Source organism: Pogoniulus pusillus, chromosome 18, assembly GCF_015220805.1.
Source record: "Pogoniulus pusillus isolate bPogPus1 chromosome 18, bPogPus1.pri, whole genome shotgun sequence".
NCBI lineage: Eukaryota > Metazoa > Chordata > Aves > Piciformes > Lybiidae > Pogoniulus > Pogoniulus pusillus.
The window spans coordinates 14,484,732-14,507,560 of record NC_087281.1 but is presented as its reverse complement, the minus strand read 5'-3'; the positions used below and the strand labels follow the sequence as shown (position 1 = coordinate 14,507,560).

At 39.0% G+C, this 22,829-nt stretch overlaps 1 protein-coding gene across 3 annotated transcripts; it reads left to right on the top strand.

The window, feature by feature from the left end:
- The first annotated feature begins 613 nt into the window (after positions 1-613).
- On the top strand, positions 614-22,518 carry COG2 (component of oligomeric golgi complex 2). 3 transcript variants are annotated; one of them, XM_064158500.1, is made up of 18 exons: positions 614-803; positions 1,541-1,702; positions 2,419-2,484; positions 3,453-3,533; positions 4,506-4,609; positions 5,799-5,907; positions 7,291-7,470; positions 8,856-8,980; positions 10,239-10,365; positions 11,159-11,298; positions 13,600-13,661; positions 14,455-14,606; positions 15,102-15,302; positions 16,120-16,192; positions 17,075-17,217; positions 18,713-18,852; positions 20,329-20,527; positions 22,091-22,518. In XM_064158500.1, the coding sequence occupies exons 1-18, from the start codon at positions 732-734 to the stop codon at positions 22,190-22,192; spliced, it is 2,238 nt and encodes a 745-aa protein (XP_064014570.1). In that variant the 5' UTR covers positions 614-731; the 3' UTR covers positions 22,193-22,518. The 3 variants fall into 3 exon arrangements, with proteins under 3 accessions (XP_064014570.1, XP_064014571.1, XP_064014572.1); XM_064158501.1 differs by having other exon boundaries at positions 617-803; positions 20,329-20,509; XM_064158502.1 differs by lacking the exon at positions 614-803 and adding an exon at positions 1,159-1,435.
- Positions 22,519-22,829: the final 311 nt, after the last annotated feature.

Here is a 22,829-nt window from a genome sequence, read left to right as displayed (position 1 = left end):
AGGGTAAATTATGCTCTGACTCAATTCCTATTACTCAGGACCATCTGGGTGCAAATTGCAATCCATTTAAACACAAGGAAAAGCTTTTATGGCTGTTAATAGCAGTCAGATCCAGGCACAGCTTGCCTAGAAGAGCTGTGGGGCCTTCAATCCTGGTGATACCCAAACCCTAAGGGTACATGGCCTTGGGCCTCCACCTCTGGGTGACCCTGCTCAGGTGTGGGAGGCTGCACTGTACCATCCTTTGGATTCCCTTCCCACCTCCACAGCCGCGGGTCTCCACGGCTTGTGACACAGGCCTAAGAGCCAGCCCCTGCAGCTTCACGTTGCTGGGTCAGTTTTCTGTGCTGGCAGCCCTCCACAGAGCACAAAGCAGCTACTTGAAGAGCCCAGTCCACCTCCTCTGACTTCACAGAATGATAGGAACTAGGGACACTCCCCTGAAGAGCCTGGGTCGCCCAGCTTTGCAGGCCTGCGCTCAGCAGGCCGGCGAGCCACGCAAGCCTCGATAGCTACTCCTGCACGCCATCTTGAGCCGCCCCGGGCTCCCCTCGGCCTGCTGCCTCCTGCAGTGCCGCTCGGAGCCCTGTAGGGGGCGCTGCCGCGGCAGCAGGCGGCCGTGGCGCCGCTCGCACACGCTCTGCCCTAGCCCGGCGCTGCTGGCTGCTGCTGTGCTGGCGGAGGCGGTGGGCCGGTGGCGCCGCGTTGCTGCTGGCGAGCCGCGGCCGGCCATGGAAGCGAGGAAGATGAACCTGCCGCGAGGCCCCGAGAACCTCTGCTTTGACAAGGACGAGTTCATGAAGGTGAGTGCGGGCTGCCGAGGCAGTGAGGCAGTTAGGGCGCTGTGGGCCTGAGTGGCCTCCTGTGGAGGGGAGTGGCGGCAGTAGTGTCACTGAAAAGGGGGATCCGGTCCACTTGCAGAGCCAGGCGGCTCGCTTCTCTACGGCAGGGGTCAAAAGGGGGGGTTGTGCAGATCTGCTGGGACTAAAACGGAGTCTGAGCGGCGGAGCGGAGAAGGGAGGCCTGCCCCGGGGTAGACAGTGAGCAGGCTTGCAGCTGGGTGATTGGAGTGACGCCGTCCCGGGCCGGGGCCAGCTGCTGCAGCTCACCCCTTTAAACAGACCTGAGTCGTCTTTCCTGCCAGTCATACTCTGCGTGCTTTGAAGCCAGGTTGCAGAGAGACTGACGTTCAGGCCTCGTTTCTTGGAGAATTTAAAGTAGCTCTTAATACTATATTGCAACTTCTGATTGATTTTTTTAAATATATATATATTTAAGGTGTACACAGGGAATATACAGCCCTATGTTTTGGAGACTTAGTCTGTTAGTTACTCTAACCCACGACTTTGTGTGCTTTCGAGGTTAAAGACCAAGGCTTTGGAACGTTGGAAACTGCTCTGTTAAGTAGCCTTTTTGGCCTTAGAGCTTTAGTTTGGTGAGCTCACTGGCATGTGGAATACTTCGAGGAATAAGGGGAAGGGTGTGTTCCTGGTTTGAACTTTTTATTTACATACTTCTCTCTTCCTTGTTTAATTTTCAGCCAGATTTTGATGTTGATCACTTTGTATCAGACTGCAGGAAACGTGTGCAGTTGGAAGAGCTCAGAGAGGATCTGGAGCTCTATTACAAACTCCTTAAAACTGCTATGGTAGAACTCATAAATAAGGACTATGCAGATTTTGTTAATCTCTCAACAAATCTAGTAAGTGTTATTAAGTTATACTGTGTACTTCAGACTTCATGTAGTTTGGTAAGATTGTTATTTTTCACATGAAAAATATATGACTTTATTTTGGCATTGTTGGATCCAAGAAATCTTGAAAGTGTGACCCATTTTACAGAGAAACTGGAAGACCATTTCTGTAGAAACTAGTTACTGTACAAAATTGTAGTTGGCCTGTAATAAATGTTTTAGATGTATGTTCTTTGTCTTGGAAAAATAACTGATTATGAAATTAGACTCAAAGTATGCTTTTTTTTTTAATGAGTAGTTGTCACAGTGAAGGAAGTAAATCATTAGAATAATAATGATACAAATAAGGGCATTCTGAAGGATTCTTGTAGGAATCCTTAAGCTTACTATACCATCAAACTGTAATAATTTTCGTATTAAAATGTTTTGTTTCTTCCTGCATTTGCTTCACTTCAGGTTTCAATTGCACAGGTTCAAAGACTGACATTCAACATTTATGGGAGGAGAAAAATTTCCATAGGTCAAAGCTCTTTAATTTTTGGCTTTGTGTGACAAACAGTCTGATATGTTCATGCCTGAATTTGAGGTGACACATTTTTGCATGACATTTAAAATGAGACTGTAAATGGGAGGCACCTTTCTTAGTTTGTCTTCTAGTATCTGTAAAATGTTAGGTCTTGCCAGTAATTCACACATGAACTTACTCTTCATGGTATTTGCTTTAGGTTGGAATGGACAAGGCACTTAATCAGCTTTCAGTACCCTTGGGACAGCTAAAGGAAGAAGTGATGGTATGCTCAAAACACTCATAAGCAGTTTAGTAAACTTAGCTCACTTTTGTGTGACCTATAGAATATCTTTTACTCATGTTAATAATTGCTGTAATAAACTTCTCTTTGAAAGTTGGTGACTTAGAGTAGTAGTAGGAAGAGGCTTTTTATTTTCAACTACTTGTAGTAGCGGTAAATGTACTTTTTGTTTGTTTGTAGTACCTTTCAGCCAAGGGAAAGGATTCCCTAAATATGATGAAGGAATGGACACATCTGTGGTGAAATATTGAAACTGTTTTAATATCTGAGTAACTCAGTTGTTGTAGCAAATAATTCAGATGCACCACAGTCTCATTACAGGAATTTTAGATCAGTTGTGTGGTTTAACCATAAAAGATCAACCCTCTGGAAGGTGGATAGGTTGGACTGGATGATCTTGGAGGTCTCTTCTAACCTGGTTGATTCTGTGATCTCACTGTGAGTCTTCCACAGTGACTTGGTAGTTAGCAAAGGGCAATTTTTGATGATCCTAGTAGCCTATTCAAAAGAAGTGTTTGCTGCATAAGTGTGCCTTTAAAAATATCACAACCTTGGTGTCTAAACATAAAATAGGTTCATTCAGCATAGAAATATTTTTATGTAAAAATGATACTTAAATCTTATTTCTAACTTCTATTTCAAGACCTAAAAGCACATTGGGTTTATTGCCTATTTCTGGGTGAAAAGTGCTTTGTTCTCTGAAAGATACTAAAAAATGCTTCTGGTTGAAGTAATGGCACTTGTGATTGCTGTACTTAAGGAGCAGGTTATAATTTTTCATTGAGTTAGTCATATTTCTGGCTTTCATGTAGAGGGCAGTTAATGTACTGTAGGTTGCATTGGTCTTAGATTATTAATTTGTCTCCCGTTTTAATTTTACATTTTTGAGTTCAGATTTTTTTGAACCTGACTGGGCGGCCAGCTTTACATCCTGACTTTCTTTCTTGCAGAGTCTGAAGTCATGTGTCAGTGAGGGGATTCAAGCTGTAGATGACCGGATGACTAAACAAGAAGATATTAGAAGAAAAAAGGTAAATCAGATAAATTATTACCTTGAAAAAAATCCTCCTTAGGATGACTTTTTTTTTGCCATCAACCCAGAAAAAAAAAAATTTAGGAATTCCAGGCCATCTAGATCTTACCATAAAATCAGTCAGGGTTGGAAAGGACCACAAGGATCATCTAGTTCCAGCCCCCCTGCCATGGGCAGAGACACCCTACCCTAGAGCAGGCTGGTTCTCTACAACCGCCTGAAGAGAGGTTGTTGTGGGGTGAGCGTATTCCCAAGTAACTAGTGATAGAACAAGTGGGAATATCCACAGGCTGCACCAGCAGAGGTTTCAGATGGACATTTGGAAATGTTTTTTTCATTGAAAGGGTTGTCAGGCAGTGGAACAGGCAGCCCAGGGGGGTGGTTGAGTCACCATCCCTTGAATTGTTTAAAAGCCACGTAGTGGTGGCCTTGGTAAGAGGGTTGATGCTTGGATTTGATGATCTTGAAGGTGTTTTCCAACCTAAATGATTCTGTGATGTACACTGCAAATTTTATACTTATAAATTTATTACTGACATTTAAGTTGGCAGACATTGTTTTTTACAATGTCTAGTTGGTCATAAACCTTTATTTTAACCTATTTGCCAAAAATATATATTTGGCTGGCTTTTTTCACATCATGCTCTTGTTTCTGATGGTAGTAGTACATAAACCTGCTTATTATGAACGTAGTTGAAATACAGGAGTTTAATTTTTAAGTGGAAGAGACACTAACATTTGTCTCTGTGCTTAACTTGGAAAAGAATTGGGAATTTGAACAGCTATTCTACATCTGTGACAAACTTTTTTTGTGGGATTTTGCAGATGTATGTGAGCAGTACTTCAGCTGAGACCTAAGTAGTAAGGTGGATTAAAAAAACACCATCAAAACATCAAAGTATTGTCAGACTGCCTAGGTTACGTAGATTGGCATTGCGGTCACATGTGCAAAATGTTTCTTTAATTACAGATGTGTGTTTTGAGGCTGATTCATGTTATTCAGTCTGTTGAGAGAATTGAGAAGATTCTGCATTCCCAAGGAACTAAAGAATTGTCCTCATTAGAGGGAAACAGGTAAGAAAAACATGTAACGTTCAGTTTTGTTTGTAAGTGATGGAGCTGGCTTAGTTTCATGATACTCTTTAGAAATGTAACTGAAGAAACTATTTTCTCAGTTTTAATCTTCTGCAAACTGGTTGCTCACAGAACATGTAACTCAGTCTCCAAAGTAAATATGCTTTCTTGAAGTTTGCAAGCAATAATTTTTTTATTTTGTTTTCTTGGAAGTCACTCATCCTGTCATGTCTGAAATACTCTTTACAGTGCAGTTTATTCCAGTATCATTTGGAGGCAAAGTGAGAAATAACTTTAATTGTTTTCTTCGCTCACATACAACTGAAAGGACTGCAAAAATAATCTTAAGGCAGGAAAGCCACATGTTGTATTTCTGGTACAAGGAAGGTTTGTGCAAATTCCAGTCATGTCCCTAATTTCTGTTTTCATGGGAAGTGTCATCATCTGCTTTTGCTGAGGGTTGGAAGTTGTCTTTCAACCAGATTTCAAACTAATGCACCAGCCACATCACTGAAATATTTGACTGGGATGCAAGTGCAACTTGTTGGATTAAAAGAAGGCATTTTCATGAGCCTTTTTGAACATGAGACTCTCTCTTCAGTTTAGTATGCTGGATCACGTGACCATGTTTGAGGAGATAGAGTAGACAGCAGATAGAAGAATAGGTTGGTATCTAGAGGGACAAAGCATCTGTAGATGTTTTCAGTCAGAGTGAGACACTTTGCAGAATTACATTTGGAAGAAAGATTGTACTTGAGTGACTGAAAATTCAGCTAATTATTGGGACTGTGGACCTGAGGAGATTAGGGCTGTTTCTCTAGGGATGGCTATCATTAGTTCTACCACAGTACAGAAGGGGGAAGCAAGCAACAAACTGAACAGTGAATAGCACTTTCTGCAGTTTCTGAACTCTGTAAGACTGACTTTTCATGTGACAGCAAACAGCACTGCCATATGGAAAACAGTGTTTCATACTGCTAAGGTAAGATCTTATGTCCCTTTCAGCTTCTGCTTCATCCACTTTGTGGTTTTGTATCTTCAGAGCAAGTCTGATGTAGCCTGTGCCAGATTTATTGTGTGATTGCAGTAATGGTAGTGGTACCTATCAAAGTTCCACAGATTTAGATTAAACCAGAGTAAGTTGGTTTGAAAGAACCTAACTACATATTTTCTATCTTCTGTCTTTTAGCCCACTTTTAACTGGACAAGTTTTAGAAAGAATTGCCACAGAATTTAATCAACTACAATTTCATGCAGTGCAAAGCAAAGGAATGCCCCTTTTGGACAAAGTGAGACCAGTAAGTGTTGCATGATGGCTGGCTTAACACTTGTAGGACCAAGCAAAACCAGGATACTTGGCAGACAGGTGCCTGTTTTCACAGTTTTATTGAATTAGTTTGTGAGAGAGGATGGATTTCAAGTGATCATTTTTATCAGTTGACTAGAAACATTGCTTCTAGTTTATGCTTTGTTTGCTAACTTCCTTAAGATAAACTACATAGAATAGGAAATGCAACAAACATTTTGTCATGGTAGTGTATGTTGCAGTTTACTTACTGAGGCCTGTTTCCTGACAATTATGTTGGTTTTGTTAGGGTACAGAACAGATATAAATGGAATGTGCATATGGAGTGGCTGCTTGAATATATTTCAGTTTGTCTTTTGCTGAAATTTATTACCTAACTGGCTATTCAGGCTGACATGCTAATCTTCCTAATAACCTGTTTGTAGTAACTGTCTACTTGAAAAATATTAATTGATGTTTCGGTGGGTTTTGATTCTTTTGTTCCCTCTCTTGGAGAGAGAATAAATGAAAAACTGTTCCTTAAAGGTAGACATGAATATGGAGGTGGGGTAGTGCTTTAAACTGATTAGCATGGAGTTGTCATTCTCCTTTTAAGCTAGTGAGGTAGTTCATAGTTCCAGTTTTTCACTATCCACGTATGCCTATCAGCAATATAGGCATGTTTCAGGTCAAGATTTCCATAGTACCATGTGGATTAATGGACAGTTTACAAGACTCTTCTGGTCACTAATTATCAGACGTGGATAGTGATAGGAGTAGGCACAAGCAACAGAGTAGTTTTCACGGTGGGAGAATATTTACTACCTTATTGTGTGTTTTCTTAATAATGCTCACCAGGACTTCTGTCCTGTAACTGTTGTTGCTAACTAAGGGTTTCATGCCTGGTTAGCGGTTTGGTTACTGAGTTTGCATGTTCAGAGCAAATTCTGTGAAATCATTTCAGAATGGATGGACACAGTACAGAATGCAGAATGGCACGAAGGACATTTGACTGATTAAATTAGTAGTTCAGCTGTGGCTACATCAATGTGCGTTGCTGAACTTGGTTCAATTACGAATCATAAAGGACCGTCTTGGGCCAGGAGTGTATCTGCAGATAGTGTAACAATGAGTTGGATCTAGTGAAAGAGCAGGAGATCAGAAAAAATAGCAAAAGGAAGAACATCTGTTGACTGAAGCAGTTTGTGTTAATATTTGTTTAATGCTGACAATTATCAAAACATAGTGCTGACAATCACCAGAACTTGTGCACCTTTCAAATGAAGATGGAAAGCTGAAGTATTTATGGAAGAATTTACTTGGGCAATGACAGCAAGGATTTGGTTTTTGACTGTTTGGGTTTTTTTCTATTACTGTGCTTTGCTTGTTTTCCTAGCGTATAGCTGGAATAACAGCTATGTTGCAGCAGTCTCTGGAGGGGCTGCTCTTGGAAGGCCTTCAGACTTCCAATGTTGATATAATACGTCACTGTCTTCGCACTTACGCAACAATTGACAAAACACGAGATGCAGAGGCACTAGTTGGACAAGTGCTTGTAAAACCTTACATAGATGAGGTAAGATAAAATTAAGATTCATAAGAAAAGTAATTAATTTGCAATTTTTCCTGTTAACTTCCAACTTTCATTAGTAGCTTCAAAATGTGTATGTGGAGAGAGCAGGCAACCTGAGTCCCAGCACAGCGTCAGTTTTTGTTTGCTATTTGAGAAAACAGTGTGAAGGAATTCTCTGTTTACCTGTCACCAACTTCAGGTTATATCCAACTGGTACTCTTTCTTACTTGCATTTTTCTTGGAGCAAGGAATCAAAAATCTAAGAGCCTACAGTTATGGTAATTCTACTTTAAAACTTAAAGTAAAAATCTAAGAATTCATTTTATAAAGGTCTTTGATAGTCTGCAGTGTTTGCTTCCTTTTTTCATGTAGTAGCCATTTGCCATGGTATTACCAAACAAGGCAAGTGAAGAGTTAATCTGTATAACCATCAATGAAGTTGTTCTTCTAAATCAAGGAGGAGAAAACAGATTACTTTTTTTCACTCACTAATGTGTTCAGCAGCCAAGAGGAGATGGAATTATTACCATCTGATAACACCTGAGCTGCGTGTCATTATCAGTGGGATATTTCTTTTCTACTCTTGGGAAGGAAATATGTTAAATTATTCTGGTTTAAATCTGTACACATACAAATTTGAAAAGTAAACTCAGCTTTGGATGGGGCAGGAAGTCAAAGACCTCTCCACCTATGGAGAAAATTCCTTTGGATGCTTGCTAATTCTGTGGCAAATGCTACATTGAGGGTCAGGTTGTCTTCCTATCTCAGTTTTTGCTGTGTCTGTGCTCTTCCCCCTTCTGCACAAAAGTGTTCTGAGAGATGGAAGAATACCAAGAAACAGAAGCTATTGCTCTTCTCCTATATTGCCCAACTGTTGTCCACCTTCTCTTTATAACAGAGTTTATCCCGTTTTTATTGACTGAGATACTGTCTAGACAAACTGCTTTAAAGCTGTGTTAAAAGCTTAGCACTGTCACAGAAGTTTCTTAGCTATTGGCTTACCTGTCTTTGGGATTGGACCAACAACATCTACATTTAGAATATTTGTTTTATTTTATTCTGAGGTTTCACTAGCTTTTGCCAGTCACTTTTATAACTTCACAGACTGTCAGGTGACAATGAGAGATTCACTGGCTTGGGAACTAGGCACAATAACTACTATTTTAAAAGCAAAGAGCTCATTCTCATTCCTGGGGTCACTCTTGTCAGTTAATGCTGCGTTAAGGGAAGTAATAATGCCAGTTGGCAAGTTATACTTGGAAACTCTTGTATAAGAGAAGTAATGCACTATTCCAGTGTTTGAGGTTATAATGTTAGGAGCTTTGAGTGAGTAGACTGTGAGTCCTGCCTTACAGTAGTTGTTCACTATTCTGAATTCTTCCTGGTAGGTCATTGTGGAACAATATGTTCAATCTCATCCTAATGGCCTCCAGGCTATGTACAATAGACTGTTGGAATTTGTTCCTCATCACTGTCGTCTCTTGCGTGAAGTAACAGGCGGAGCTATTTCAAGGTAAATATCTTGGGGTTTCTTTTAGTTGCAGCCAGTTTACAGCAAGCCTCACCTACTATTAAATTATTTGCATAATTAAGTTCCATGTACAAAAATTACTTCTGTGGCCTTTCCTGAAGATTCATGGTCAAGTTTGGTTTCTTTCTGATGTCTGTGTTTCTCAAACAAAAGAGTGAATAAACTTTTTTGGTCCTGCAGTCCAGGCCTTCAGAGGATGAAAAGAAAATCCTGTATTTCAGTAGTACAGTTGAGTACTGTTCTTAATGTGTTGGATACCTCTTTTTTTTTTTGAGTCTGTGAAATACTACTGTACAATTCATCCAAGAAAAAGGGCATAATAGAGCCTTTGAAATATATGTGTTTAAAATTACTGGGTTGTTAGTGCACATTAGAAGAGTGGAGAAGGTTCCAAGAGGTTTTGCTGATTTAATGTAGGTACTAGAACTCCAGGTTTAAATAATGTGTGCTTCCACTGTATTCTCCGGAAGGTACTTAATTCCTTATGCAATTAAAATGCTTGGTTTGAGTTTAAATATTTCAAGTCTACTGAATTGTATCCTTTTATTCATCTGTTTGCAGACTGGTTAATGCAGTAGACTGCTGTAATTAGCAGAACTATGAATGTAGCCCTTAGGGACTGCAGAATTACTTTTCTAATTAGTCATCCATTGCTGAGCTTTTTGTGACTCCTAAGTTTTACTAACATTTCAGTTCTTTTAATTCCTCAAAAACTTTAAATCTTTTGTCTTAATAATGGAATGTTTCTACTTTGTACTGTGCTATAATGAACTGGAATTAAGTGCTTGTATCTGTTCTGCTTTCAATTTATGACTTTTCATAATCTAGGTAGCTTTTAGTCTTCTGCTTTGAAGCACAATATTGTGTATAAATACAGCTTGGAAAAGTTCTGTTTCTTTCCATTGCAGTAGTCAGTCCTCCTACTTGGTGTACCTCTCTGAAGTGTGGAGCTATTAAAATTTGAAATATATAAGTAAGAATAGGAGTTCTCTGATGAAATGTACAGTTTTCTAGAATGCTTTTGCAAATACATAACTGATAGATTCTTAGAAAAAAAGACCTTGCATTTGAGACTGTGGGATCAGGTAAGAAACCTCAGAGGAAAAAGAGTTTGAGGGAATTAGCGCACCTACTTAAATTATGTTTTGTGTAATGCAGTGCCCGTCTTTAGTTATCCCTACATCCAAACAGAAGCCTGGTGGTAAAGGATAATCACAGAATAATTGCAATTTTATTTCAGTGAAAAAGCTGATATTGTGCCTGGATATGACTTCCTAGTGAATTCGGTGTGGCCAGAAATAGTACGTGGTTTAGAAGAGAAATTGCCGTCACTGTTTAACCCTGGAAACCCAGATGTATTTCATGAGGTAATTGATTTTGGGTTTTTTCCATTTCTGATTCCTTCAACATACACATAAGAATTTAAGAGTCATGCTCTAGCACAGGTTTGTCCCTGAGTTATTTCTCTTGTGTGCCCGCAGTTCTTAGTACTGTGAATCATTGTTCCATTCTAGTGATTCAGCTTCGAAATACTGGTGCATCTGTACAGTTCTGCTTGTTCACTGAATCACAGAATCATTCCAGTTGGAAGAGACCTTTAAGGTCATCTAGACTAACGAACTGTGCCAGGGCAGATTTAGGCTTGATGTTAGAAAGAAGTTCTTCACATAAAGTGATTGCCCATTGAGGTGGTTGCATCACCATCCCTGGAGGTGTTTAAATGGAGGCTGGATGAGGCACTTGTCATGGTTTAGTAATTAGATGGTGTTAGGTGATAGGTTGGACTCAATGATCTCAAAGGTTTTTTTCCAGCCTGGTTAATTCTGTGATTATCTCACTGTACCAAGTCTGTTGCTAAACCATGTCCCTTAGCACTGCATCTCTGTGCCTTTTAAATACCTCCAGGGATGGTGGTACCTTCAGGGTACTTGCACAGTTTTATGGGTTTTAGAATAGTCTTGCACTAGCTTTATTAACAAACCCTACTAATTAATTGGTTTGGGTTTCACTGCAATCCAGGATTTTCGCCTTGTATGATTAGGTGATGGGGCAGTGTCAGTGCCCAGTCGGTCTGATACCACAGTTCTGCTGGATCAGTGGTGGCCTTCCTTGTTTGCTGGGACCCTGTGCATGATCAGAAGGCTCCTTCTCTATTTGCAGAAGTACACTACTAGTATGGATTTCGTACGGAAGTTTGAACGACAATGTGGCTCCCAGGCCAGTGTGAAACGGTTAAGGTCTCATCCCTCTTATCACAGCTTTAACAACAAATGGAATTTACCTGTATATTTTCAAATAAGGTTAGTCTGCATTTTTTGTTCCCTCTTAAAAGCAGTGTTCGGTGACAGCAAGATGATCTGGCTTAGGGCCAGTTCTCACTGTTTGAAGTTTCACTTGCCAGTAGATCAGAGCAGAAGTCAAACTAAGAATTTAATCACTAAGTCAAGTAACTGGTTGATAAATCTTTCAACAATTTAGCAAAATCACAGGAATCTTATGAATGTTGAAGCTAGTTGAAGATAAAGTGACAGGATCTGGGAGCAAGGTTTTAGTGGTTCACTGTGATTTGTAAAATGGTAGTCCTAGACTCTGACATCCTGGTTTCATTGGTTTTTGCTTGCACATCTGTTCACGCAGCTGTGTGGTGACCAGATAGGAGGGTCTGTTACCCAGGGCAAAAAAGGCTACCATTCTGCTCCAGTCTCCAAAACTGTACAAATATTTGTGCTGACTGAAGGTAAAAGGCAGGAGTACTCACTATAGCAATGCTGAGTGCACAGACTAAAGCTGTCTATGGGATTATGAACCTTTTAACAGATGTATACCATTAATAGGTCTGTGAATCTGCCCTTTTTTGAGGTACAACTTTCCTAATAATTGACCACTTCATCAAACTTTGTTGCTCATGAAATGGAAATGTAGCTTCAGCATGTTCTTCCTGTTCAGAAATGTTCTTCACTATTAAGTATTTTGAGCTCTGATTGATTAAAAACAAAAAGATCCAAAACATTCATTTCCTGTTAACCTGAGATTACCATACAAATAAATAACTCACTTTTTCAGTAAATGGTTGGATAACAACATAACAGCAGCTGTTTATTTTCTCACAGTATCTGATACTTTCAGAAGTGCCTGTGAATTCTTTAGTGCAAAGCTGTGAAAACAATGCAACATATTCATTCTATATATCAAGAAAACCTGTTTTTTTTTTTTGGAGTAGGTTAATAATATCCTTAAGTCATACTGAATTTTTGTTGATGTAAATATTAACTCACACTATGGCATTTATAGTTAGAATTGCTGGATTTTTTTTGTTTTTCAGTTACAGAAAGTATCCAGAAAATTCAGTCTTCACTAAAGCCTTTAAAACGATCCTTTGAGGAACAGATGACTGTACAGGCATTTCTCCTGTAGCAGAGCTGTTACAAATAGCTCCTGTAACTCTCTTCTTTGCCATTCAGTGCAACTGATTGTGGAGCTGTCACAAACCCCATGTTGGGGAAATTCTTTTTCCTATGTAAGAAACATTAATCAAAAATTGTCACTGTTTAAAAATTTGATTACATTCTTTAATCCTTCTCACCATAAGACTTTAGAACGCTGCTCTGATGGTGGAAGTTGTGCATAGGCAGGAATGAGGTTCTGAAACTATTTTTCAAGTGTTTCTAAAGCACATTTAGTTACTAAACATGTGTTTAGTCCATGAGCAGTTTGAACTAGGTGGGCCCTGGTTCTAATGTGGTAGTGATAGTTAAGGGACTTTGCAAAGCTATAGGGCTCCTCTTAATGAGTAAGTTTAATAGAAAGACTTAGTTAAAAAAATGTACATAAAAGCAATGAAGAGGAAACTGATAAAAGTAAAACTTCCTGTAGGGGAGCTCTACAGGGGAGCTCAAAATTATAGCTTCATTTGAGCATTTAAATGGAAAACCTGGTTTAAAAAAAAATTCCTGCAGCCCTTTCCTGACATTTTTTAGATGAGAGAAATGCTGTGTTGGTTATCCAAGGAGCTTTAAATACGGAAAAGTATCAGAGGTTATAATGTTAACTTTGCTGTTACAGCTAAAAAATCTGAGGAGATGGGATTTGGAAAAAAAAAAAGGGCTTTTTTTTTTTAAAGGTCAAAGTATTCTGTGAGGAACTATTGATTTTTATCATGTACAGAATTGTTTGCAGAACCTTATGCTGCAGTTTGTTAACAAACACCTAGAAAGCTGAAGCCTCCAGTGTCACATGACATATCTGAAGGTCAGCTAAAGCAAGTATGAGGCAATGGGTTGGCTTTTAGTTTAAAAACAGTAACAAAAAACTTCCTTCCTCAAAAGTGACAACTTGACACTTTGTGAGTTACCATTTTGATAATGTTTGCAACCATGACTTTAATTATTTTTCCAAAGTATAAGCTTGTTTTCTGCATCTGGAGTGTCCAAGGATCTCTTTCGAGTATTTGAATGTTGGTCTGGTTTATATCCCAGTTGTTGGACAGAAGTAAAGCCACATGTGAAATCTGAATATGTATATAGGTAGCACATTGAAAAATGTTTAGACATCAATTTAAGCATTTGTTGAATTGTGATATTCAAAACTTTTCTATCTCTCAGATTCAGAGAAATAGCAGGGGCCTTAGAAGAATCACTTTCAGATACACTAGAAGAAGCACCAGGTAAACTTTTATTGCAAGAAACAATTTCTCAGTTTTGAAGGAAATGGTGATATAAGTAGCTGTGGTTACTCTCTATTTAGAGTGCTTAGTAACATTCATCCCAGAGATTCTTGTGAGCTTTGTTTTCTGATGAATTGATTAAACAGTGTAATACATTATAGAGAAGTCAGTATGAGAGTTGTTTAGAATCATAGAATCAACCAGGTTGGAAGAGACCTCCAAGATCATCCAGTCCAACCTAGCCCTATCCAATCAACTAGATCATGGCACTAAGTGCCTCATCCAGGTTTTTCATGAACACCTCCAGGGATGGTGACTCCACTACCTCGCCTTAGCCTCTCCTCATCAGGCAATGCTCCACTTTAGTGTCGCTGTACTTAATAAAAACACCCCTTTTGGTAACAGCTGTTAACATATTTCTGATACTGTCCCTTCAGTGCAAGAAGGAATTCAATGGACATTTGGCGTGCTCTAAGTGACAATGAAAAGGTTATGCTGTGTTATTGGGGCATATTTTTCTTAGTCATTGTAGAGCTATGTAAATGTAAAGATGGGTGTCTGTTTGCAACATTGAAGCTTGCAATGGTTTATAGCATTGGTGGCTGCCCCAAAAGTATACATTGATTTATGAGCAGATGAGGAGGTATGCACAGGAAGGATTAGAGTAGAAGGAAAAATCTGGTGTGTTCTTTAGACCTGTACTGTAATCAGAAGAATTTACTTCAGTTAACAAAGTATGCTGGTGTTTAAAAATGTGCTTAGGAACTTGAGCTTTTTTTCTGTTTGATTCTAGCTGGCAGTGCATACTGTCTTTTGGCCACTCATATGGTCTGGATGAGCCTTCTGAAGTGCTGGTCAGATCAGATGTTTTTACCACTTCTAGCACATCGTCTGTGGAAGCTTAGTCTGCAGATTTTGGCACGCTACTCTGTGTTTGTTAGTGAGGTAAGAGAACACCAGCTAATGATTTTGGTGATCAATAAGAGATCTTTTTGGAACAAATATGTGACCTCCTTTTAAGCACCTTTTTTCTCAGTGATGAGTGAAGCATATGCTGACATCAGAGAGCTTGAGGAGGTGGGAGAAATAGTTTGTTTGACAAGGGTGAGGGGTTGTAACTTTTGTACCCCAGCATATGAAGGTAAACTGTGTTTCTGTGAAGCAAATAGCAATCACTTTTTTTTTTGGCGTTGCACATTTCCTCTGGTGCAGTAATTCATTTGAATGACACAGGTGAAAATTGCTGTAGGACTGGACTGCCCTTTGCTACAGGGTTTTGCTCCAAATCATCCTAACTCCTTAGGGAAAAAAACCCAAACCTTTTGAAAATACCTTTTCTAGTGCAATTCAGGAATACTTGCTATCCCTTGTAAGTGTGACACTGTAATGGTGAGAACTTGCAAATCCTTTATACACTGTCCAACTTTAACTGCCTTTCAGGTCTCTGTAAGGCCCATTTGCGGTGAGAGTACAAAAGAAATCAAAAAGTCTGTGCCAGTTCCTAGAAAGGAATCTTCTTTAAGCCTCAACCCTAATGAGGACCAAGGGAATGAGTCTTCTCCAGAAAGTCAGACATTGCCTTCTATATCTAGCGCTCAGTTGGTCTCTGTTGCTGCAGATCTGGAGAGACTTCAAGATCAGGTTCGTGCTGGTGACTTTGCTCAGTAGAGAATCTTTATTGATCTTTGGGATGTTATTGTTTGGCATATTGTTAAGGACATTAAATATTTTAAAGCAACATATATTTTTTTAATCTTAAATGCTAAAACTGGAGTAGCCTGATACAGAAAATATCACCTGTAATAGGTAGTCTAAGTAGTATTTGGAATAGCAAATTACATAGAATCCACTTGAGGTATTTCCCAGGTACTTTTCCCATCAGTAGCTGCTAGCCTTAACTTTTAAAGTAAAACTTCTCTTCATTTTCAGTGCAAAGCATCACTGTGCCAAAGTCTTACCTTTGCTAATAAAACCTTTGTTGCAGCTTGGAGTGTAGTGAAGTATTTAATGTCATGTTCTTTTTTAAGTGTTTACTGGTTTAGTCTTTGAGGTTGAAAATGGTTTTATCATTGTGATTGTGCTTTACTAATGATACAGATTCTTGAAAAGAGATGTGTGGTGTTTCTTCCAGTAGTGAGGACTTCTGTGTCTGTTTGCTCAATAAAGCTGAAATTCTCTAGTTTTGTGAAATTGTAATTGGGTTGATAATATTTTGTTAATAGCAAATTATTTCCCCTTAAGAAAGATAGTAAGATAGGGAAGTTAGTGCACAGGCATTCATTCTCTTGTACTGGTTACATTTAAATCCAGTAAAAATATGGAAAAGATTGAAGAAGTCTCTAAATGCACTGGAAACTTAAAGAATGTAGAAAAAGTAATTAAGTTAGGTTCATAGCATGGCTATATCTCTTTTGGATTTGAGTTTTTTTGGTTTGTGTTTTTTTTTTTTTTTCCCCAGATTCCTGATATCTTAGAAATGGTTAAGCCAAAACTTGAATTGATTGGCTTCAAGAATGTATCTTCTATTGCAGGTAAAGCTAGTGGACAAATTCAGTCTCTCCTCTTTCTCCCAAATCCTCTGTGCCAACCTAACAGAATCAACTCTTACACACACTTTCATTAATTACAATGAAAAAGTTTTTCTCTCTCTGGCCTGATCTGTCATCTAAGAAGAAGAGTTGGCAAGTTTCATAGTTAAATGCCATACATTCAGAGGACAGAAGCAATTAAATACTTGAGCCTCCTTTTTTTCTGTTGTTGGTTGTGGTTTTTTGTATGGTTGGTTTTGTTGGGGGGTTTCTGTGGGTTTGTTTTAATCTGATCATTCTTCATGTGAACCATGAAGTCTCTTTTGGTTTTTTGTTTTTGTAATTTAAAGCCAAGCCTGTAGCTGGGTGAGTGAACCAATCCCTATCTCTTTGATAGTACCAAAAGTTCTGCACTGTAAATTCCACTTAAATCTTCTAAATCAGGATTATTGGTAGATGTCTAAGAGAGGGAGGAGCTTGTGCACATCCCCACTCAGTAGATGGTCTGTTGTCAATCATAACTTTGAATTGAGCATGTTCCAGTCACTCCATAGGGAATTTAGATAATGTGAGAGAGACTTGATGGGTCAGAGCCTTTTGATTCAAGCCCCTTACTACATTCCTGATACTGATCAAGCTGTGATCATGGGCAGTGTTACCTTATCCCTTCTTTCTTTCCCTCCATCTATTTATCTGGCTGAGGAGTGGTTGACATTACTGGTGATATTTTATAAACAGCTGTGCATGTTTGCTCAGTAAGCATCCTGGTTTTGACACCAGCAGCCATTTAGATAGTGAAATTGGGGTGATGAGGGGATTCACATAATTTATGTTGTCACTGGACAGGGTAGCTCAGTTTAAAATTTAGCATTTTTACTTCAATAGGAGCCTTGGAAGACTCGAAGACTTCTTTATCAGCCTGTGTGCCTACCTTGAATAAGAGGATTATCCAAGATCTCAGTGAGTCCTCCTTCACTTACCTGAAGAGTGCACTGGAAGTTCCAAGATTATATAGGAGAACCAATAAGGTCTGTGCTGGTTGCAGATGGCAAAGTAAATCTCAGGAAGGCCTATACTAAGAATGTTAGCCAGTCAGTATATTTATGAGCTCCCAAGGCTTGTCCATATCTACTTGACAGTCAAGAAACCTAATAAATACCTTGAGATAACTTCATCATTTACTGTTTACCCCATTGCTAAAGGGGGGAAAAAAGGTATTTTAAATTTTAGGTAAGATAGCAATGATGAGAGTACAGACTTGAGATAGAAGGAGGGGCAAGGATGTGAAATGTGGAGATGCTGGAGTGGGTCCAGAGGAGAGCAACAAAGCTGATGAAGGGCCTAGAGAATAAATCTTATGAGGACTGACTGAGGGAGCTGGGACTGTTTAGTTTGGGGAAGAGGAGGGTGAGGGGAGACCTCATTGATATCTATAACTACCTGAAGGGATGTTGTGGAGAGGCTGGTGCTGGTCTCTTCCTGCAGGTGATTAGAGACAGAGCAAGGAGGAATGGCCTGAGGCTGGGTAGCTTTAGATTGGACATTAGGAAAAAGTTTTTCACAGAGTGGTCAGGCACTGGGATGAGCTGCCCAGTGAGGTGGTTAAGTCACCAACCCTGGCTGTGTTTAAGGGTTGTTTGGATGTAGTGCTTAGGGATATGGTTTAAGGTGAATCTTGTAGATAAGGTTTATAGGTTGTACTTGGTCTTCCTGAGAGTCTTTTCCAACCTGGATCTTTCTGTCATTCTGTGAAAACGTCTTTAGTTTGGGGAGGGTTACAAACAAAACCAGAAACCCTGCACTGCTTAGCTCAGTTATCTGAAAGCAGACTCTGTGTAGCAAATCGGTGGACTACCACCATCTCTCAGTTGTCCCTAGGATATTTGTTATCCTAAGAGCCTTCTTCTGAAAAATACATTGAGTATGCAGGACGATGTAATCATAGAGTGGAGGTTTGGGTTGGAAGGGATCTTAAAGATTATCTAGTTCCAGTCCCCCTGCCATGGACAGGAGCACCTTCCACTAGACCAGGCAGATGAAGGCCACATTCAGCCTGGCCTTGAACACTTCCAGGGGGTAGCTACGTCTTCCCATAATTGCAGAAGGAACAATGTCTTCAGTTTAGTGAAGTGTGATACACGGCAGTAGATACCTTTAACAAAGATGTAATGATTTGCTGTGGACACTGAATCTGCTCAGCTTTCTCCAAACTAACATGAGCAGAAAGTGTCTTCAGGGTCATGCTCTGGTTATATAGGAGTGGCTGGCTGGTGCATCTTGAGTTGTTTTGAACTTTGTTCTGTATTATATCACATAATATAACACTACTGAGTGATTTTTGTGATGGTATCTTTCCTATGCATGATGACCTCTTCATTGATTAGTCATGGATGGAGTGTGTTTCTCTTTGCACAAGTGCAGGCTTAGCATTTTATGCATGTGCTAGAATTCAGTGTTGGTACTTTCAGAAAGTAAATTACTTGTTCTTTTTCCCCCCAACCTTATTTCTCTGTCATCTACCAGGAGGTTCCAACTAAAGCTTCACCTTATGTTGACAGTGCTCTTAAGCCTTTCTACCGACTGCAGAATGAATATAAAGATAGACTGAAGCAACCCATGATACATGGGTGGTTGGAAGGTGCCCTCTCTGAAAGCACACAAAAGTAAGAGAACCATACAGTACATTCCTTGTCTTAATTAAAAACAACAATGTCCATCGAATGGGCACAGGAAAAAAGAAAACTACTGTGTATTTAGATGCCTCTTTAGGCAGGGTTTTATTTCTTCAGATTTCCTCTAATGATGTGCATCCAGAGAATTTTCTGTTGAATCCTGTTTTCATGATTTTTTGTTACTACTTTTTTACCAGTTTGTTTTTAAAATGTCTTATCTTTACCTAACTAAAGAAGAGATAAAGAAACTGTATTTCCTAAACGGAGGAACATTTTAGTGTCTTCCTTGAGAATACAGATTCAGGTAATTAATTGAATCTCCTACTGTGACAATACTTAGTGACAATCAAATTAGAAAGCCAGAAAAGCATAATCTGATAAAAAAAAACAACTGAGGACTAAATTTGCTTAAATGACAGAACTTTGAAGTACAGTAGAAGCAGAAAGACTTTACGAGACTTTAGTCCTATGGTACCTTGAAACAGTTTCTGTGACACTAGCAAGCACTTATTTCTTTAGCCATTCCTATCCTAATTTTCCCTTTAAAAACTTGACTGCTGTCTGTTGCCTCCCTGTTTAAGAGTGAAGATCAGGAAGGTTCTTTCAACTTCTTAATTGTTACAGTACTAGTTTGATCACTGTCACAGAGAGCCTTTTTGAAAATTACAGATTTTGGCAAATTAGAGAATATAGCTCAATCTGGTCACTTCTCTCCTAGCTCCTCTAATTTGCAGTTTGTTGGCCAGTTTGGTGTCCCGGGTATCTGTTAGTTATTTTTATGTGTCGTTATGCCCTTCCAATTTAAGCAGGGGGTTTCAATCCATAAGGCTTTTGTTCATTTGTTTACCTTATTTGATTCTATGCTTTCTTGTAACATGGATCCCAGTATGTTCAACGTGGTGTTTTATTCCATCTCTGCCATTTCCAACTTGGCTTTAGTGTTCCTCTGTCTTTTTCTGCCAGCTTCCTGAGAGTCCTGTTTAGATCTATTTCTAAAATAGATAAACTAATTTCTGGCTGATGTGTGTTTGCACATTATATGAATACATGTACACATCTAAAATTTGTCTAAAGCTATGTATTTTTTGGTTTGTCAGGCTGTTGTTCTGTCCTCTTAGTAAAAGGAATTTTACTTAGTGCTGTAAATAGAGACTGATTCATGCTGTTTGAAATTGAGCAATGGTATTCCTTTGTCTCTTTAATGAGTGCAAACATCTGGAGTGGGTCAGAAATGTTGTAATGAAAGGAGGCTTCAGTACTGAATAGTAATGTTCAGATTGGCCTGTAGAACTAATGATGGAAATACTGAATAGCTGATAATGATGGAAACATCAGTAGCTTCTTCCTTGCAAGTGAAAATATTCCTGACAGCATTGTTCGCAGGGTAGGTGGAGTGCTGACGTGTATCAAGTAGGCTTTTCTGTAAAATGCAGGCTTTTCCTTTCTCATCAATGTCCCTTAATTTAGGTATTATGAAACTGTATCTGATGTGCTAAGTTCTGTTAAGAAAATGGAAGAGAGTCTAAAAAGGTTAAAGCAAGCCAGAAGAACTACAGCATCAAACCCTGTGGGTACAAATGGGGGCATGAGTGATGATAACAAAATCCGACTGCAGCTGGCCCTAGATGTTGAGTATTTTGGAGAGCAAGTAAGTTACGAGAAACAGGTTTGTTTACTACTATTATTGTTTTTTTGGAAGGGAGGGAGATAGAGGAGGAGGACAGGGAAGCTTGACTTATTGTTTTGGTCCTGAAAGCTTGTTTGGTCCACTTTTGAGTTCTAGGATTTCTATCTTATTTTTGTCTGTATAACGGAGGTGACCTGAGACCTTGGTGCTTGTTGGTAGCATTTGGGCAATGCATGCTTTCCTGTCCTTTCTTCTACAAATGCAAAGTTTATCTTTCTGCTTAAAATTCAAGTACCCATAGTGCATAGAAGCACGAAAAACAAATTCTGTGTGGACAGATCAGAGGGCAGGAACCTTCCTGATTTCTGATGGAAACATCTTTTACGGTTGTGCTTTTGTTTGCCTTCTCTGGATTTTTCCAGCCTTAGCTTGCTGTATAGTCAAGGATCTCTTCTTAAGAGCTTTGAAGATGTAAGCCCTATTTTTGCTGCCTAACTAAATTCCTTTCAGTGCAATGTACACAACCTTAAAAGAATGAATTCCAGCAAATGTGTGCAGTGTCTACATCGAATTGGAAAAGCATATTCTTATATGCATCATCTATGCTCAGCATACTGAACATTATACCTAGGAGTAACCAAACTTAGAAGTGCAAGTCCCTATTACTAATTGCTAAGCAGTTGTCCTCAGTCTTGTTTATGAGCAGATGCTGTTGATGCATTATAACGAGTAGCTAAAGTCTGCCTGTGTGTGAGCAGATGCTTTTCTTGTATCTGAGACTTAATCAGAGAGAAAGATTTGGGTGGAAGTACATAAATCTTACGAACACAAATTACTTGGCAGGTTTTGGCTGGGATTGGGGTTTTGTTCTTTTATTCCTGTTGCATGAACTAAGATTACTGCAATGTGAATTTTAAGATGAAGTGGAATGGATCCATCCATAATCATTTAGGAGCTGTTTTGGTACATGTGAGCATTACACGCTTGTTCCAGCAGCAAACACCTTTTCTGAGTCATTTCATTCCAGTTTTATATAGCTCCATGTTTTTCAGTTCACTTCAGTTTTCTCGTGGCTGTATTTTTCTAATTGTGAGAGCAATAGATTTCCTGGGTAAGAAATGACTCGTAGCAACTTCTATGTTTGTAGAGTTCTTTCCATCACTTTAGAAGTTTGAGGCTAGAACCACAGGCTCTGGCAGCCTATTGAAATGCTTTCATCATCATGCTGTTGGCTGTCTGTGGAAGTATCCATATTTATCTGTGAAGTTTTGCCCAGAAACCTCATTTGAGGTTTGAAATCAGTGCATTAAAACCAGACTTACAGCCAAACTTCTCTTTTACTGTTTCACTGGAAAACTTCCAACTGACTTTAATTACAAGTTGACCTAGAAGACTGTTAAATATTTCCCTGCAAGATACTACATTAATTGGAGAGACTTAACAAAGTTGGATACAAATTCTCTACTGTATATGCAGTTGTGTGGTTTTTTGCCTGACATTGATGCAAGGCAGAACATGAGCTTTGCTAAATGTTTAAAGGAGAATAATTAGTGAGCTTTTGATGTTTTAAAACACCCTAATGTTTCTTCTATGTCTTTTTAGATACAAAAGATGGGACTGGAAACAAGCAGCATAAAAAGCTTTTCAGCCCTTACAGAGCTGGTTCTAACTGCCAAGGATCAGGCTACAGCAGAACAATCCTAGATATTTTCGAAGGCTTAAGTTTGAAGATAAACAATGTCTCTAAAAGAAAGAGAGAATTTAACACTTCTTTATTTTACCAAATAAGTAGAAACAGAGTGCTTCCTAATGTATCTTGGGCAACACATGGGTGCATCTTCTGTCAAGATAGGCTTGTTTCACTAGAAGACTGGGAATTTACCAGTGTTTGCCTTTGTATGGAAAGCAGTCAGAAGTTCTAAACTTTCTACTGTAGAATAAAAGTGTCTTTCTATTTTTGTTGTACATCTGAAAATGTAGATGAATGAACTTATATGATGAAAATAATATGTAATAAATTGTCTTCCTAATTTTTGATGTTCTGTATGTTTTTCAATCAAATACATTCATTGACTGTCAAAAGCTTCCAAAGGGTCTTTGTTCCAGCTCCTCTGGAATGAAGAAAGTGCTCACAGGAGTAGGAGTCTGTTTCTTGTTAGTGCTTGCACTTTATTGCTTTCCCTCATCATGGCTATGGCTTGCTCTTGACTTGGTGTTTAATATTTTCATTTTACTGATTTTTGTTCTTTTGTGGGCTGTGTTGGGGTGAAGTGATGCATAAAATAAGCTATTGAAGTACTTTTAAAACTAAAAAAGTCTATGGACAGAAGGAGCAAATTTC

Bases quoted from the DNA above. Each gene is read 5' to 3' on its own strand.
- COG2 (XM_064158500.1), top strand. From the start codon at position 732: ATGGAAGCGAGGAAGATGAACCTGCCGCGAGGCCCCGAGAACCTCTGC. The intron at 4,610-5,798 runs GTAAGAAAAACA...TCTGTCTTTTAG, and splicing joins TCCTCATTAGAGGGAAACAG to CCCACTTTTAACTGGACAAG. The intron at 5,908-7,290 runs GTAAGTGTTGCA...TTGTTTTCCTAG, and splicing joins TTTTGGACAAAGTGAGACCA to CGTATAGCTGGAATAACAGC.